Source organism: Lipotes vexillifer, unplaced genomic scaffold (assembly GCF_000442215.2).
Source record: "Lipotes vexillifer unplaced genomic scaffold, Lipotes_vexillifer_v1.1 scaffold329, whole genome shotgun sequence".
Lineage (NCBI taxonomy): Eukaryota > Metazoa > Chordata > Mammalia > Artiodactyla > Lipotidae > Lipotes > Lipotes vexillifer.
The window spans coordinates 942,939-959,948 of record NW_006774067.1 but is presented as its reverse complement, the minus strand read 5'-3'; the positions used below and the strand labels follow the sequence as shown (position 1 = coordinate 959,948).

At 42.4% G+C, this 17,010-nt stretch overlaps 1 protein-coding gene across 1 annotated transcript in view; it reads right to left on the bottom strand.

Moving 5' to 3' along the window:
* Positions 1–1,045: 1,045 nt before the first annotated feature.
* The window catches only part of CSRP2 (cysteine and glycine rich protein 2), an 18,320-nt gene continuing 2,355 nt past the window's right edge, over positions 1,046–17,010 (bottom strand). Inside the window, exons 2-6 of the mRNA XM_007448749.1 lie at positions 9,193–9,305; positions 6,329–6,497; positions 2,711–2,840; positions 1,943–2,036; positions 1,046–1,352 (exon numbers count right to left, since the gene is read on the bottom strand). Coding sequence (XP_007448811.1) covers positions 1,276–1,352; positions 1,943–2,036; positions 2,711–2,840; positions 6,329–6,497; positions 9,193–9,304 — 582 coding nt within the window. The 5' untranslated portion in view covers position 9,305 and the 3' untranslated portion in view covers positions 1,046–1,275. The remainder of the gene's footprint in view (positions 1,353–1,942; positions 2,037–2,710; positions 2,841–6,328; positions 6,498–9,192; positions 9,306–17,010) is intronic.

Here is a 17,010-nt window from a genome sequence, read left to right as displayed (position 1 = left end):
CTCTCCCACGGTGAAACCTGCCTTATGGAACATGTGAAGTACTCAAGGCTATGATATAAATAATCATGAATTCTTTCACCTGGTACACCCTCAACTGACCTTTTCCCACCACGTTTCTGCTTTTTTTTTTTTCTTTTGAGGTCATATAAGATTAAGATGTATTCACAGATTAGGCTGGTTCAACTTTAAAAATACACATTACAGACTAATATCACACCCTGCCACTGAAAAATAAAGGTTTGGATTGAGACTGGTAATGAACTAAAAGTTTCTGGAGAAATAATGAAAATATACCTTATATAGTCTGATATTCCTTTTCTCCCTGAGCCAGCTGAATATGCCAGGATAATGCAGCATTTGCTAATTTTGCAGAATTGAGATTTGTGAGAAAAACACAAATCCTCAACCCAGTTTCTAGGATTAGTAATTCACTATCAGATGAGAATGGGGAGTCTTTAAAAAGTCACACTGAGCCTCAGATGCTATAGTTGTCTGTAGGTAGCTGTTTATAATGATCTTTAGATCGAGATAAAAGAATTTTTAAGTGTTTTAACAGTGTGCCTACCCTGGGTCAGCGTACCTTTCTGAGAAGCTTGTTAGGAAGGCTTCTATGGCCCCACCTCTAGAGATTCTGCTTCTATGGGGCCTAGGAATCTGCTTTGTAATACTCCCAGGTGACTCTAGTGCAGGTTGTCCAGGAGCCATGCTTTAGGAAACTGCTCCCAGCAAGAGAAGAGCAACCACTGAGCTAGAGTGGGGCAGGCGGGCAGGAGTTCTGCACTGCTGAATTAATTGCCAGCTCTGAAGAGCCAGAATGGTGGGGCCTGTTGCCTAGCAACCCTCACTCTTGAGGCACACTTGCCAGCTTAGAGAGAGCCATCTTTTCCAACAGCTGTAATGCAAACATTAACCTGGTGAGTCATCCGCTTAATGGGGTGGACTCTCTTTAACCAATAAAAGTGAAGGTGGGGACCCAGATGATTTACCACTAACTGACATCACAGCACTCCTCCAAAAGGTTAATTGAAAGACACTGAACACTAAATTAAGCTGAAGTTTTATTTAAAACGTAAAAGAAATGGTTCTTGAAATGCTGATGAATAAAGCGAAAAGATACAGTGCTCTCTTCCTACTAGTCAGCTGGCCTATCCAAGTACAGGGCAACATACAGTACTTAAGTACTGGTAGAATTTCACAGCAGTTTAGTGTTAGATTATCTGTGCCTAGATTATATGGAGCTTCTCAGTGTGTGATCTGGGTTCTGGGTTTGCGCCTCTACTGAGCATGAACAAGGGCTCCTGCCCCTTGGCCATAGCCAAATCCCTTGGGCCCAAAGTTTTTCGCATAGCATCCTACAAAAGAAAAGGGAAGAGTTAGTGCAAGTCCATTAAGCTTTGCTAGCATTGCTTAAGACTGATGTATCAACAGACATCCATAAATTGAAAAAGCTGTTGGCTATGCCAAGAAGAATTCAACTTATTTAAGGTGTAAAGTGTGCCATGTAGTAACTATGTTAAAGCTGCAAAGGTAAGTCCTAGTCTTCTGGTTCCCTAGTGTTCAGCTCGTGGTCCCAACTGAGTTACAAGTATGCAAATCGGACCAGACAAGTTATATATTTGTCTGTTACCTTCATATATTCATATGCTTTGCTTAAAACATTAAGCTGAAAGAAGACTGTTGTTTGTTTTTATTTGTAGGGAAGTTTTAAATGACCAGGAACTTAACTTACTGTATCATCAAAAATGTTCTGTGGTTTTTCTGTCATCTGTAAGCATTTCTAGATCTTTGATTTTCAGATACCCAGCGGCACTATCCCAGCGTTTCCCCATTTTCAGAGTTGCTTTCTGTCCTTTTTTTTTTTTTCCCCTGCTAGTGACATTTCCTTCACTAACAGCCAGTGTGAGATACCCGTATGGACACCAATAACTGAAGTTAATTTTACCTTTACAATAGATTTCACCTTCTTTCTCAGTCAGAGTTGTTGACTCAAGACTCTTCCCACACTTGGCACATCGGAAGCAGTTTTTGTGCCAGGGCTGGAAGAGAGGAATGAGTAAGTTTAGATGCTGTGGCACAGTGGCTCAGGAAGATCAGCCCAAAACAGGCTCCTGACTACTGTGGGTCAGCCCCAACCAGAAGGCTGAAACTGGACCCTCTACATTCTTGGTTGCCTGCAAAAGGGCTGAGTTCAGACTTCATCCACAGAAGACATGGACCGGGAGCTGTGCCACAGAAGGGCCGTTTCCCTAAGAGCTGTCTGAAACCTCGCCGCAAGCCCTGTGTGCTCCTTTGAAGACCGCCTCCTTTACGGTTGAGAACACTGCAGCTCAAAGAGGTGAAGTGGTGAAGCAACTTCTCCAAACCAAATTAGCATCAGGTGCCCTAAGTCACTGCTTTTTTTGTTTTTTTTCCCCTTTCACTACACTGAAGAACCTGCAGAGTCCAGGTTTGTTAAGTCTGCCCTTGTCAGTTAACACCTTCAGGAGCGCCCCCTATGAAAACAAAGTTCTTTTAAACACAGATGTGATTTGTCAAATAACAGCATCACTTCAAAAAATTAATGATTCAGATGGAAATTCGATTAAGAAAAAGTTTAATTCAAGGCATTTATTTATAAGGCAGAGCGCCTGAGTGGGCTGCGGAGGGGCCTGTGGGAGAAAGGTAGCGGAGAGTAGTCATCCGCTGCTATCAGCTCAAGACGGCACTTTACCTTTCCAGCTCCAATGATCTTCTCAGCAGCGTACACAGAATCCCCACATCTGGAACACTTCTCAGCACCTCCGTATTTCTGAGCAAATTTAGAAGTGTTTGGATTTGTCGTAGGCCTGTGAGGTTGAACACTTGTGGAAAGGGGAGAAAAGGAATTAGGCAAGATTTTCCAAAGGGCCCTTATAAGGCTTACAAGGCAGACACAATGGCACTCTAGGACTTAATTGCTATACTGTCCCTTGGCTGGAGGCCTCCACAGGCCAGTACAGGGGAAAGAAGGAGGAAGAAGTAAATCTCAGGGGCTGGCCAGTTATTATTTTAACCTATTTATGGGCTCATTATTGTTACAAAAAGACAGACAAGGCTCCAAACTTAAATGTCTGTCCCTCTGAATCTAAACTCATCAGAATTCATTGAATCCCCAGTGCTAACCTCTCCACTAAACAATTATGCTGTGTTTTATGAAAACCTACCATAGCACATATTTTCACCCCACATTCATATATTATTATTATTCATATTACCACTGGAATCACAGCTAGTTTTTTACTTCACAGAAGATAGAAAAAATCAGTAGTAACTCAAGCAGTTAAGTTCTGCACATAGTCAGCTGACTTAGGCAGTAACTAGGAAAATTAACTATGTTTTACAGATTACTTAATTCCCCAATATATTAGGGGAAAGTATGAATAAATTACATTTTTCATGGGAAAATATTTTAGAAAGTTTGCCTATTACTCTGTGATCTGTTTATCTTTACTTTTTCTCTGTATAATGTACGTTTTTGTCAGTATTTACAGGTCACTAGGTAAACCTTGTTTTCCTCTCACTTTCTGTAATTTTTTGCATTCAGTATGTAGATGTATCTACCATTCAGAACACCATTCTGGGCTCTGAAAAGATTTAAAGGCTTTCCTAAAGCCTTACAAGTAGGTTGAGCAGATAAGATGTGACAACAAGAGTTAGCACTCTGCAAAGGGTAGCTAAGTGTCAATTTTTCCTACTAGGAAAACAATTTTATCCTAGTTATATTTTATTAAATAGGTTACATACATATTTAAAATAAAGTGTTAATTTAGGAATACTGCCTTTTCATAAAAGAGTTTATTCAAACTTTACATGTATCTTTAATATCTTCATCTCCACTGTATCCATTTTTTAGTCATTTAATGGTTTTCTACACTTCCACCTAAGTTGTTTAATATACAGCATTTCCTGAATCATGTTTGATGTGTCCACTGGAAATTTTATTCTAAGCAACAAATACCAATTCCCAGTACTAATTCACAGGACTGAATTTTCCATTGTCCCTAATATGGGCATATTTTTAAAAAAATCTCCACAACCCACTGTATATATAGTCAGCCCTCTTTATCCACAAGTTGTGCATCCACAGATTCACCCGACCTCGGATCAAAAATATTCGAGAAAAAAATTCTGGAAAGTTCCAAAGAGCAAAACCTGCATTTGCCACACGCCAGCAACTATTTACATACCACTTGCATGCTCAGATTTTATATCCGTGGGGTGTCCTGGAACCAATCCCCCATGGATACCAAGGGACACCTGTACTTACTTTTAAAAGTTATCTTTAAAAGCTATTCACAATGATATCCAACACTTGCAGTTAGGAGTTTTCCAAGAAAAATTTCCAAATCTGCCAATCATATTAAGAAGAACTTTATATGGATTATCTCCCACCTCCCTTCCAGCAACCTCAGAAGCCACGGTCAATTGCTACCTCATATGACAGATGAGGAAATAGGGGCTTACATTTAAATAACTTGCTGAAGGGCTAGAGAATTAGTAAATTGGTGAGCCTGAACTAAAAAATGCAGGTCTGCCTCAATGAAGATGTTTCTGCCCATTCAGTGGTGCCTCTTCAAGAGATCCCCCCGAAGCTGTTTGGTCCCCATAACTTTCACAATGACCATGTGCCATAAGGGCAGTCCAGACTGCAGGTACTCCCAGAGTAGTCATAAAGAGGGGCTTCTGGAAAAGGAAATCCCTACACCTGGTCCTGCAGGATGAGTAACATGTGGCCAGGCTAAGAAGGGGAAGAGGCAAGGACACAGATCAACACAGGCCAGCATAGAAGGTTGGCTAATTATTGGAGAATATGGAGAGGCAGGAGTAGATAAAGAGGAGGGGCCATTGGTCTTTGTGACTTTAACCCATGGCCACAATTGCTGACTTACTTTTGGGGTCATGGATGAGTTTTGTTTGGGGGGAATGTGTACAGGTTTATGTGTTTGAAATAAAATCTTGGGAAACAAGAATAGGTTTTAACAAGTTGGAAAGGGAGAGCAGAACAAGAACAATGAACTTTAACGAAGTCAGAGGTAAGCTGGGGTCCTGCAAGTGATGGCATGCAGCAATGAATGAGTCAGCCCTCATACAACCGATGCCCAGCAAGGCACCACAGCTCAGAAAGTGAGTGTGGAAGAAACAGGAGAACAGAGAGGTGGGCCTCGATGCAGGACAGCACACGAGTATGTGGGCCAAAAGGAAAAAAGTTCAAATCCTGGCTCTGCCAGTTACCTGTGTGAGCTGAGCCTTAGTGTCCTATCTATAAGATAGGGACAAAGTAACTCAACTCAGAGTTACTGTGAAGATTATATAGAATGAACATAAATGTTCAGCAGATGTTATTTCAGGCATACCATAATGCACTGTGCTTAAGATCATAAGCTTTGGAGTTACACTGGGTTAAGTTCCAGGCTCTACAATTAACTAGCAGTGTGACTTTAGGCAAATCACTTAATTCTCACTGTCTCACTTTTTTCTTGATTAAGATAGGAAACCCTACCTTATAGGGTTGTGAGGATTACATGAGTTACCATATATTATTGCATGGTGTCCAGTCTACAGTAAGGGCACAATTAATGGCCTTGTCTAAGGAAAGGCCATCTTATTGGAGTATTACACAGTTTTGGCCTCTTAATATAAAATGGATGTGGAAAATGTGAAGTTCAAATGAGGGAATTAGTCAAGAACAGGAATTAAATTCCACATGAAGAAATTATGTCTCAATATGAATTACTAAGTGAAATTTGGGAGATTTAGCACTTTACTTTGGTACCGAAACCTTTAAAATTTAGTAACACTAACCTCATAGAATCAAATACAGGAAATAATTTCCATTTTTAAGTAAGAATTGTAAGCTAGAGAAAAGTAATTTCTTGGTGAGGAAACATTCCTACATGGAAGGGCTGACAGGAGTTTTCATTGACTGCTTAATTGCACATGAGAAATGCATCTCATGATTCCGATACTGCATTTCTCCATCATTTGATTTCATGATGTCTGGTCTTTGAAGTGCTGTGAAACGGAAGTAAATTTAAACCACTTGCTTTTGAGAACATCACAACTCCTTGATACACCTCATAATGCCAAAAATCGGGACTGGAAATCACTGGAATAATCAATAAGAACTTTGCCAGGTCCCAAACTGTCCATTATTACAAGCTTAAAGAACAGTCATTAGTTTATACTAGAAAATCTGAGTCATTGTCTTTGATTCTTTCAAGCTAAAAATCTGGAAACTCCCAGATTCCCGTTCACCAAGCAACATGAATTGCCACCATGCCTTCCTGAAGGTCACGTGGCCTTGACTCACCTCTCGGGCTTGATGCCCAGCCTCTCGCCCCGGTCCATGTTGAGTGTGCCCGCGCCCTGACCGTACCCGTAGCCTTTCGGCCCGTACTTCTTTCCATAGCAGGATTTGCAGTAGATCTCGTCATCATGAATTGCCACCGTTGTACTATCTAAATTTTTCCTGCAAACCACTGAGGGGGAAAAAATTAGACTTTAAAAATATGCCAAAGATTGCCTTTTTCCTTAGAACAATGGTGGCGCTGACACAGGGCCTAGAAAAGGTAAAGGCACAGGCTCTCTCACATTCCTAGTTTATTCTCTGGTTCCCAAAAGCCACTGGAGAGCACCTGGACGGCTCGCTACCTGTGAGGACGATTTGCATTCCTCCATGGATATGATGGTCATTTCAGAAATACATTAGAATTTTAACATCCTGAAGCCTCAAACTTTTTAGTAGGGTCTGCCCCCCAGACAAGAGGGAGAGAAGTTTCCAAGATGTCTATAATTACATGAACAAAAGGAACAAAACTAGCACTTTGCGCCCAAGACCCTTGCTCCCAACCTTCAACGCTCGATCTTTTTCATCTCCTTCATCCAAGTATTAAAGAACAAAAGGGTAGGAGCGCCTTGGGCAAGCTGCCTCTGCAGCCCCTCCTCCCCCAAAAGCACCCCCAGGGATAAAAACGGTTTTAAATCCAGAATTCTAGTCTTCATCACTAGTCCAGAAGGGAAAAAGCAGTCTTCTTTCATCTCGCCACCGGCTTCTCCAGCAGCGATAAGTATGTCTGAAAATTGTCAAGTGGTTTAAAGTCTGCATTTGTTTTCCCTTCAGTCCCAAAGGAGAGCACATTCTTTCTTGATGGATTTCTTACCACATTTCCACGTATCCCACTTCATAAAACTGCCAAATGTCATCATGTTTTATCCAGACATTATTTCACTTTCTAAGACTTCAATTAAGCTTGAGGAAAAAAAGACTTGTGAGAGAGCTCACTGGAAGCACAATCGGGCAGCAGGAAACCCAAGATTAGTGCAGTAGAAAAGGGGATTCTCCCCACCCCTTATTTAAAAGAGAGGGAGAAACAAAAAGGAAGGACAGAAAGAACGGCAGGGAAAGGCTGCTTCAGAGTAGAGTTAAATGATGAAGTTTCTATTATCTTAGACTGAAGTCTTCTCTGGTAGAACAGGAATGACATCATCTACTTTGAACCTCGCTGTTGAGGTTCAAGTACTGAAATATATCTGCTTAAAGTTAACCTAAAATCGTACACTGCTGAAGAACAAACACCCTTAACAGACAGATTAAATAGAAAAACTGGTTTTAAACACATATTTATTAACCGGAGCAAGTTTAAATGTATGAGATTTTGACTAGAGAACCACCCCTTTCCCCCTAGGCCTCGTCCATATTCTCTGCAGTAAAATTCTCCTAAGGTCTGCAAACTACTCTGAATTATTTCCTTAAAAGGCTTTAGTCAGCAGAGGCACGTATTAGGAAGGAGTAATAAAGATGACCAGTAAAGACCTTGACATTTAATAAACACTGACTTGATTACGGTGTAGACATCCTGGCTTAACCTAGAGGAAACTAAGAACAATTTCTCAAGTATTTACATTTCCTCTTTGTTCACATACTCTCTTGGTTACAAAGCTGCTGAAAAATATGGATTCCTTTAAAAAAAATTAACTTCTAAGAGAAGAAATGGTTAAACCAAATCTGAGAAATGCTAGCTATTATGGAGGCGTACATAGCAAACATTCATATGTTGTATTTGTATTCTTCGTAACTGCAACTCTCTGTTATCTGTTTCTGGTCGTCTGCAAAGCAGTTGCTGTATAAAAAGGTCCAGACATCTTAAATGCTGGTGCCTAGAAGGACAACTAAAATTTGTGAGGGAAACTCTTTCTGAAGATTATTCCTTAGTGTAACCAGATTTCTTTTTAACATAGGCAGTTTCTAACAGTAATTTTCACTGCACAGTACTCTAGATATAGCGGAGAGCTGCACAGACGGGTGGGTTCCTCAGGTAACAAATCCTTCGTTCAAGAAAATTTTGTCATTTGAATCAGAAGCTGATTAATGTTGAGCTTCCTGAAGTGGCTACTCTCCTGTTTTAAGACTGAAGACTTGGTTGTCCTAAGAAGGAATCTGCCGGGGAGAGGGGACTTCTCTCCTGTTCCCTTTCTCTCATTATCAGGTACTGACCATCGTTGGAGCAGACGCCCACGTGCTGGTTCGTGGTCTGCCTCCCGTCTGTACCAGCCACTCCGGTAATTCTCTCTCTATAAACAACAGTAATTCCCCACCTGCTTCTGTGGGATTTTCATATCCTACGTTCCTTTCCCTCAAATTTAGGACATCAATAACAAGAAATAACTCTGAATATTCACTACCGAAGAAGACAGAATTTGAACTTTCAGACATGTGAATTTCACCTAACAGTGTGGCCAGAAACCAGCCAGTTAGGTTTCAAAGAGAAGGAGCGCCGCCAGAACGAGAAAGCTGGGGCGGATGGGGAGTGAGCCGTTCGTTCAGGAATCGGAGCCAAGCCCCTGGGATGTGCCAGGAACTGTGCTGGGTGCCAGACTATAAACAACCCCGAGGTCTCGGTGAAGCGGGGGAGACAGACGTGACAACAGATAAAGTACAGGGGGTGCCAAGTGGAGGCGAAGCGCTATGGGAACCCAGAGGCCAAGGGTCTGGGTCGCCCCTGCTGTCCTTGCTGTGAGGCTGAGCGCTTGCACTGTCCATGGGGACAGACAGGCAGAAACCACAGGGCTGCTAAAATCATCTTTGTTAACAAAACCACAGTTTCTTCCTGAAATCGGTGAACTGAAGCTTCTGACACACGAGTTGTGTCCGCGCGAGCGCGGGGGGAGACTCACTGCACAGGAAGCAGCAGCGGTGGAAGCTCCGGCCATCGCACTGCACCTCCTCTGCGTGGTACACAGTCCTCCCACAGGCCCCGCACTTGTTGCCACCTCCCCAGACGGGCATCCTGCAGGAAGACAGAATCGTTAGGACGGGCCCCTACTGTACGAGACGTCTCACACGCCCACTGGAGGGCTTTTTACACCCAGGGGACAGCAGACGGCGTTGGTTTCTTTATAACCTGCCCTAACCACATCTTTAAAAGACCTGCGTTCCTCCAAAGTAACCTCGTCTCACCTCCCAAATCACAGCCCTCACTGGGAAACGGGCTTGTCGTGCACAGGTTTTTTTCTCCTACAGGACAAAGGACCTGCGTTTAGTACAACAGTGCAGGTCGCCAGGCACAAAACAAACTGCCACCAGCATCCACGGGAGTTGAGAAAGCAGTGTAGGGAGTGGAAAGGCAAACGCTGCCCACGCCCACCCTCCAGTCATAATGAACTGGTTTAAGGCTCAGCTGAAGAACTTACACTTGGGTGGAGGTTTTTACATGTTTCATTCACTGTAACATCACCAAATTCTTAACCATAGAACATACACGAGCTATGACACACTTCTAGGGAGGAGGGAAGTGCTAGATGGCCCGGCAAGATTAAGCTGTATATTTTCTGCTCAAGTTATGAGAGATTATAGCATAAACACTTGTTTCTCTGACTAGCATAACTGCATGGCTGGAGCCTGGCAGTAACCACAACAAACACCCATCGAGATGGCTATCATTTAAGTTTCTGTGCTTCACTAATCCCAGTGTCCTGAAGTCCAGCCGACAGTTGGTTTTCCCTCTCTGGTGGGCCTGTCTATCCACACAGAAAAGGCTACCAAGCTGCCTTCCTGGCAAAATGAATTGTTTGTTGACTGTGTCCGAATAACCTCTGAGCAATGTGGCCTGCGGGTAGAACTGGAAGTTTAAATCCTTGGCTATCTTGCTGTGATGTAGGGCAACGTGTTCTAATCTCCTTCACAATGAACTGGTCTACCTGGACCCAGTTTAAAACGCCTAGTTCTGAATGGCCAGTGTGCTCAAGTGCCTTTGCCAGTACAGAAAGTTGTCCTGCAGAGACAGCGTGTTATGTCAGACCTGCCCTGAGTGGTATCGAAAAACACAGTAGAATTCCTTTCATCCCCACCATCATTTCCAGACTTCCCTTTGCTGAGTGCCATTTGCAGCCCTTGTCTGTTGCATCTCCTTGGATGAGCTGCTGCCTCTCTAGTAAACAGCTAGCTAAGAAGGCTGAGACGTCCTTACTAACTCAAGTCTGGCTAGAAAAAAAAAAAAGGGACAAGGACAGCTGCTAAGCAAAAGGCTGAAGAATCTTCAGTCCTTAAGATAAAAAGGAGGGTGGAGAAAATTCCTATCCCACTTGCCCATCCTACACCGTTTCGACAATCCAGAATACAATGACTCCCTAAACACTGAAATGAGGCCTTTACACAAGAAAGATTTACAGAATTAACCACTGTGTTGGGCACCCTTCTGGGGCACAGCCTTCTCTGGCCCCTCTTCTGGTAATACTTGCCCCAGATTTTCTCGAGGGCAGCAACCATCTCTTTCTTGGGACACGTGGTTTAGAGAAGTACTTATTAAAATGTGGTCTCCTGGTGACAGTCCACTGTGCTGGCTACCAATTCGAGACAACATTCAGATAAGCGTTTAGAAAGTTTTCTACAATTTTATGCCACAACAGTCAAGAGCATGATCAGTGGGCTCATCTTGTTGGACAGAGGACAGTCAGATAATCAGTGTGTATTTGGAAATTAAAATAAAAAGAATGGTCCTTTACCACAGATAGCTGGAGAAGCACTAGTTTAGAGGGTGTGACTCTACCCTCAATTCCAGGGCTGGACATGCGATGCATCACTGCAGTCAGATGAGTGCATTCCCCCTCCTGCCATGGCGACTGGTTTAGGAATGGGCACAGGACCCCAAGCCAGTTCAATGGAAGTTAAACCCAGCCTTGGGTTTAGAACTGTGCCAGTGCAGGAGTGGAGTTGTTAGCAGCTGTCTAGAAGAAAAGAACCTAAGAAGGAAGCCAGCACAGAGGGAAACAGAGACTAGCTTAGATAGTCTTTAGCCACGCCTTGTTGTATCCTGTGCTCTTCAATTATATGAGCCAATAAATTCCCCTTTTCAAGCCTTTGGGAGATAGAGCCCCTGGTCCTAGAAACAAACAGGAACAACACACACAGACACACAAAAAGACCTGACTGATACGACTAGTTATCCCTACGTTGTTGGCCTCAACTTGCAAAAAGCCTGTTTCCCTTGTTCAGACAGGAACAGAGTCATTTCTAGGGTCCACAAATGTTACCAGGCTCCTGTGAAGGCATATAGGATTGATATCCAGCAACAATGGAATATATTTGCAAGTTTTTCTTTGGTAGTTGCATAAATCTCTTATTCCTGTCCCTGGAGACTGGTGTTCCATTGTTTAAATCCACCGTGAAACTTGAGCCCGGCTATAGAACCTGACACAAAACTTGGCTCCAGTGACTGCACTGGCTTGAGTTTGGAGGGCAGTTAATGATATTGACTTTGCCCCATGGCTCCAAAGCTACCCGCGTTCTGGAATGCTCACAGATACAACAGACATCTGCTGGAAGTATCCCATGATTTCTGAGGAAACCAAACACCAAACCCAGACTCACAGGTAATGACGTCACAGTGACTTAAAATCAGATCCCAACCATCAACAGCCCAGCTGGCTTTTAAAATACTTTTATCATCAAGGCATTTCTCATCATGTTAGAAAGGGTCATCATACCACCAACCCGTATAATAATTACTTTGGAGCAATCACCAATAAGGAGCCAGACTTTCTATCAAGACAAACACTATCCTCGGTTGTCTCTAAATAACATTTAAAAATACATAAAAACTAACTCATCACTCTGTGTTACTCCCTCTCTACGATAGAGCAACTTGGACTTTTAAAAAAGGAAGAATATCTTCCCTTTCCTTGTGTAATTCAGGGTTGAATTCACCCCTTGTAAGTCAAGTCTGATTCTTACTGTACTTGCCACACCAGCCAAATGTGAATAGGTCATCTTTTCGGGAAACACCTATCCAATACCTTTTCAGCTTACCATTTTAAGAGCTTCCTTCCTTTGAGGGTGGGGACCACAGCCCTATCTTCTCCCACACCATCAACCAGAGTGCTTGGCATATGTCAAAATATTTCATTTCTATTGTTTTAAGGAATCCTTCCTTTTTCAACTTGTTTCTACTCTTCCCAATTTGATCTTACGCTTATAAAGACAAAGGTAGCACTGCCCTACTTCTCTGTCACATTCTTGGATTCTCAGTAAAATTTCCAAGTCATTAACTTTTTAAAAGTTCCACTCAGCTGAAAGGCTTTCCTAAGGATTTCTGAATAACCCTCTCTGTGGGCCAGGCTAATGGTGTAATAGAGCATCCTCAGAAAGCTTCAGATGGATTTACGTTTTATTTTTTAAGCAGGATAGTGGGTAGTTGGGTGTTCCTTATGTTATTCTCTATTTTGTATGTCTGAAATATTTTATAATGGAAGGAAAGAAGGAGGGTAGGAAGGAAGGAAAGGAGAGATGGAGGAAGACATTGATTTAGACAGACCTGGGTTAACTTCACTATTATAATGGTTGAGCAATGTTGGGCTTAATTTTCTTATCTGCAAAAAAGGGAAGAAAGGTAGCTCTCTCTACCTCACAGATATTGTGAAGATAAAACACAGTAAATAAATGCCTTGGCAGACATCCAATAACTGGTGGCTTGAGGATGGGAGGGGCATCTCATGCGGTCCATCCTGCTATCAGTACTCCTATAGGAAACCCACTGACTAGCACCTATAGAACACAGCTCAGAGCAACAAACAGTAAAGGAAAAAGTTATCTGATTAGTCACTCATAAACTTTTCTCTGGAACATTACAATGCACTGCAAGTATAACAACGGTTGCACTTGCGGGGACTAAGAAATGAAGTTCAAATTTACACTTTTAGGGTGAACCCCTATGCGTGTTTGCTGAATTTGGCAGAGGGAAATGGGACCATCTTCCATTTCTGTCACTCCCGGCACTGCTATGCATATATTAAAAAAAAAAAACATACACACAAAAACCCAAAGCTTCATTTTTCCTACAAGCCCTTGGCCGCACTACTCCACAACAGCTGACATTAATCACAGCAAACTGGATTTGCACTGAGCAATCTGGGCCGCATGCCTTTCCCCGATCCTATGCATTAATTTACAAAATGGTAAGAGGAGAAATAAAACCCCACGTTACATACACCTCGCAAAAGAGGCCAGACACGGGCCAGTTCAGTTTTTTTGTCTTGTTCTTTGGTTCTCATTGCCTGAAAAAGCTCCAGCACTAGGATTTATCCACTGTGTTGGATTAAAAAGCTTGGTTTACATCCAAACACCTATGTGCAGTTTCTCTTTGCTGCTTCTCCCCAGTCTTAAGACACCACACAGAATCAGTAAGACTTAGCCCAAGAAGAAAATTACTATAGTCTAAATCTGAGTCGCCTTGCGGTAAAGTTAGCTCATTCTCTAGATAACCAATGACCACAGGGATCATTCTCCCCACCTGTGCTGCGCTGACTGCCTTATTTTAGAATCTGAAAGACTCAAACCCATGAATTTCGAGCCTGTGTGCCGCCACTTGTAATTTAAATTAACTGGTCTGATGCAGAGTGAATCCGTCTATAAACCCAGATTCTAAATGCTTCCAGAAGATTTGACATCTTATGACTACATGCAGGGCTTTGTTATTATACAGAATCTTTGTTATTATGCTATAACTTCCCAAAAGGAGAATCTACTATAAACCAGTTTCATCTTGAGCCACGTCCAGAGGTGGTCACTTGTTAAAGAATATGTAACTGTCCCCAATTACAGTGATTTTTAAAGAGGCCAGAGTTTGAGAGCTGTAATTAATTGGAAATTAAGCTGCACTCAATGCCCATTCTAGAAAGGTTTTCTTCTGCAACCCAAACTACCTGCTTAGTCTACTTCCCTTATCTGAGTGAACACCACTGAGCCAAGGATAGGACTCTCTGTGTCTTAGTGACGGGCTCCAAGTTCCACTTGGCTCCTTCTACCAAAGGTAAATCCTCAGGCTGCTCTTCAAGAGAGCTCGGCCTCAGGATGAACTAAGAAGATGGATTTTGGAGTCCACACAGTCTCATTTCCCTCATATGCAAAATAAGGGTAGCAGAACCTTTCTTTCAGAGTTGTTAAGAAAATGAGATGAGAAAATGCTTACAGTTGGCATTCAATTATTGGCCGCCTTTATCATCAGTATTTAGCAATGTTCAGTCTTTGTTATCAGTACTCATCTTCTCCTACCCATCTCATAGTCCATCCATTCCTTCATTATGTCCCTAATCCCTCTGCATCAGGAAAATTGACTTACTACCTCCCTCCCTCCCACCCTCATCCAGCTAACTCCCGACTTCATTTCTGAATCTCAAGTAATTCTTCCAGGGTAGGGGCAGCTAATAAACACTGTAATGCTGTACTGTTTATGAAGCTGTCCTATAAATCTATTAATTCAACATCTTATAAGCCATATCCTGGGTTGGGAGCTGAGGATAAAAGGGTAAAGGAAGGGTGCCTGTTTCTCAGGGAGTTCTACTTTGGTGGTGGAAGTATGTAAACAAATAACAGCAAAATAACCCAAAGCGCAGAAGCGTGTAGAAGGGGCTTTGGGAAGTCTGTATGGTCTATTGATGGAGGGATGCCAGAACAGTTTCATCTTATTGATTGATTGATAGTGGGTTCCTGGAACTATGTTGGAAAAGATGCTGGAGACCAGTCAAGGTTCCACATTAAAGATCATTGGGGTTAATAATGTCTGCCATAGACACTGCAGTGCACGCGCCACCTCTAAGACATTCCAGGGACAAGAGAAAGAGGGTGGAACTCAGAATGAGACAGATGTAAGCTTGAAAGTCAGTTACCAGCTCTGTGATCTTGGCCAGGTTCCTTAACATCTGAGCCTCCACGTCTTCAGCTACAACTTGGAAATGGATGAGCGCTCTGCCGTAGGATGGTTGTTCAACGAGATAACATTCGTAAAGTACCTGGCAGAAGCCTGTGCTCCACAAATATTGGTTTCCTTTTCCTTCAGGAGCGCTAGTGGGCCGGATTATGGTTACCAAACGTTCAGTGGTTAAGTGACTTGCTCAGGTCACTGACCTCCAAAGATGCAGATCTAGGCTCAACCACTCATGTCTGACTCCAGAACCACAAGCTGTCCCCCAAACTCCCATATCTGATTTAAGGGTCGAGAACATTCAAACCACCTGAGTATGATCAATCCTTGAGCTATCAACTTACATGCAGGAACACCTTCCTCTCTGGCCAGTCTTCATCCACCCACCTAGCACTTAGCAAGTGTCCTCTATGTGCTAATCGCATACCCAAACTGCTACTTTCAACCAAAAAGTACTCTCTACCACTCCTCTCTGCCAAGCGAAGTCCATCCTCCTACTGAGGGAAGCCTCCCTTCTATCTAATAAGCTGTCCTTTGTGTACCTCACCCTCACCATTCATTACTAATTCTGTATCCTGTTGCCACTCATGTCTTCAACTCGGAGGACACCTTGACCCAGATTTGGAGGCTGTCAGATCACACATTAGAACACAACTGTGCTCTCAGCTCGGGCACTCTGACCTCCACCTGCCAGCCCCAGATAGCCACAATCTGTGCAAACTACGAGCTATTCAATTATTCAAACAATTTAATGTTTGTGTGATTTTTACATGGAGTCAGACTGAGACTTATGTGCCAAAACTACTGTTTATTTGCCAAAAGATCTTAGGCTGGTTATCTGATCTGCTCGTTTTCTCATTTTAAAAACGGAGATACTGCTTATTTATATCATAAGGCAGTTTTGAGACTGAACAATACATGTAAAGCACTTCGAATAATGCCTGCCACATGATAAATAACAGTAATTAGAAATACTTACGTAAAGCTTACTATACCTATGTTAAGTAGTCTACTTATATGAACTTAATCCTCATAACAGCTGAGGTAGGCATTATCATTACCCTCAATGCATGGGTGGGAAAGCTGAGGTATAGATTATTAAGTGGCTCATAACTGTAAAACCAAAACACAATTACCAATTCAACTTAAAAATACCAGTGAAATTCAAATAGACTATACTGAGTTTATTTGACTGATGTTTCACTAAAAGTAAAACACTGCTAGCAACACAAATATAGTAGTGACTGATGTGGCTCTAGCACAAGTTCTTTTAAATTGGGTATCTTCTGTCCTGCTGCGGGAGGTATGCAGATTTGATTCTGTCTTCACTTTCCTCTTCTGGAGGAGAAGCCACCATGAAACCTAACTGGGAAGTCATATGGCCCTAATGTATTAAATGGTATGTGTCCTCTTATTAGTCAAGGACAATTAGTAGTACTGTTGGTACAAACAAAGCAAGGAACCTGATATCCTTTGCAAATGACTCACAATCTACTTCTTTTGCTTCTTCCTCTAAGACTTACACTAAAATGTACAATTTTTATAATCAGAATTTGGGCCTGGCTCCTCCACAATCCAGTTTGAGAAAACTCCCCTAAGTCAGTCAGGGTTCTTAACCTGGGGTCCACAGATTCCTTGAAATTCTGGGGATCGCTGAACTTGGTACCATGTATTTTATTTTATGCACCTAAAAACAGTTTGAGAAGGGGTCCAGAGGCTTCACCAGACTGCCAAAAAGTTCCATGACACAAAAAAGTTAGGTATTACCATCCTAGGTAATCAAGACCCCAAGTGTAGG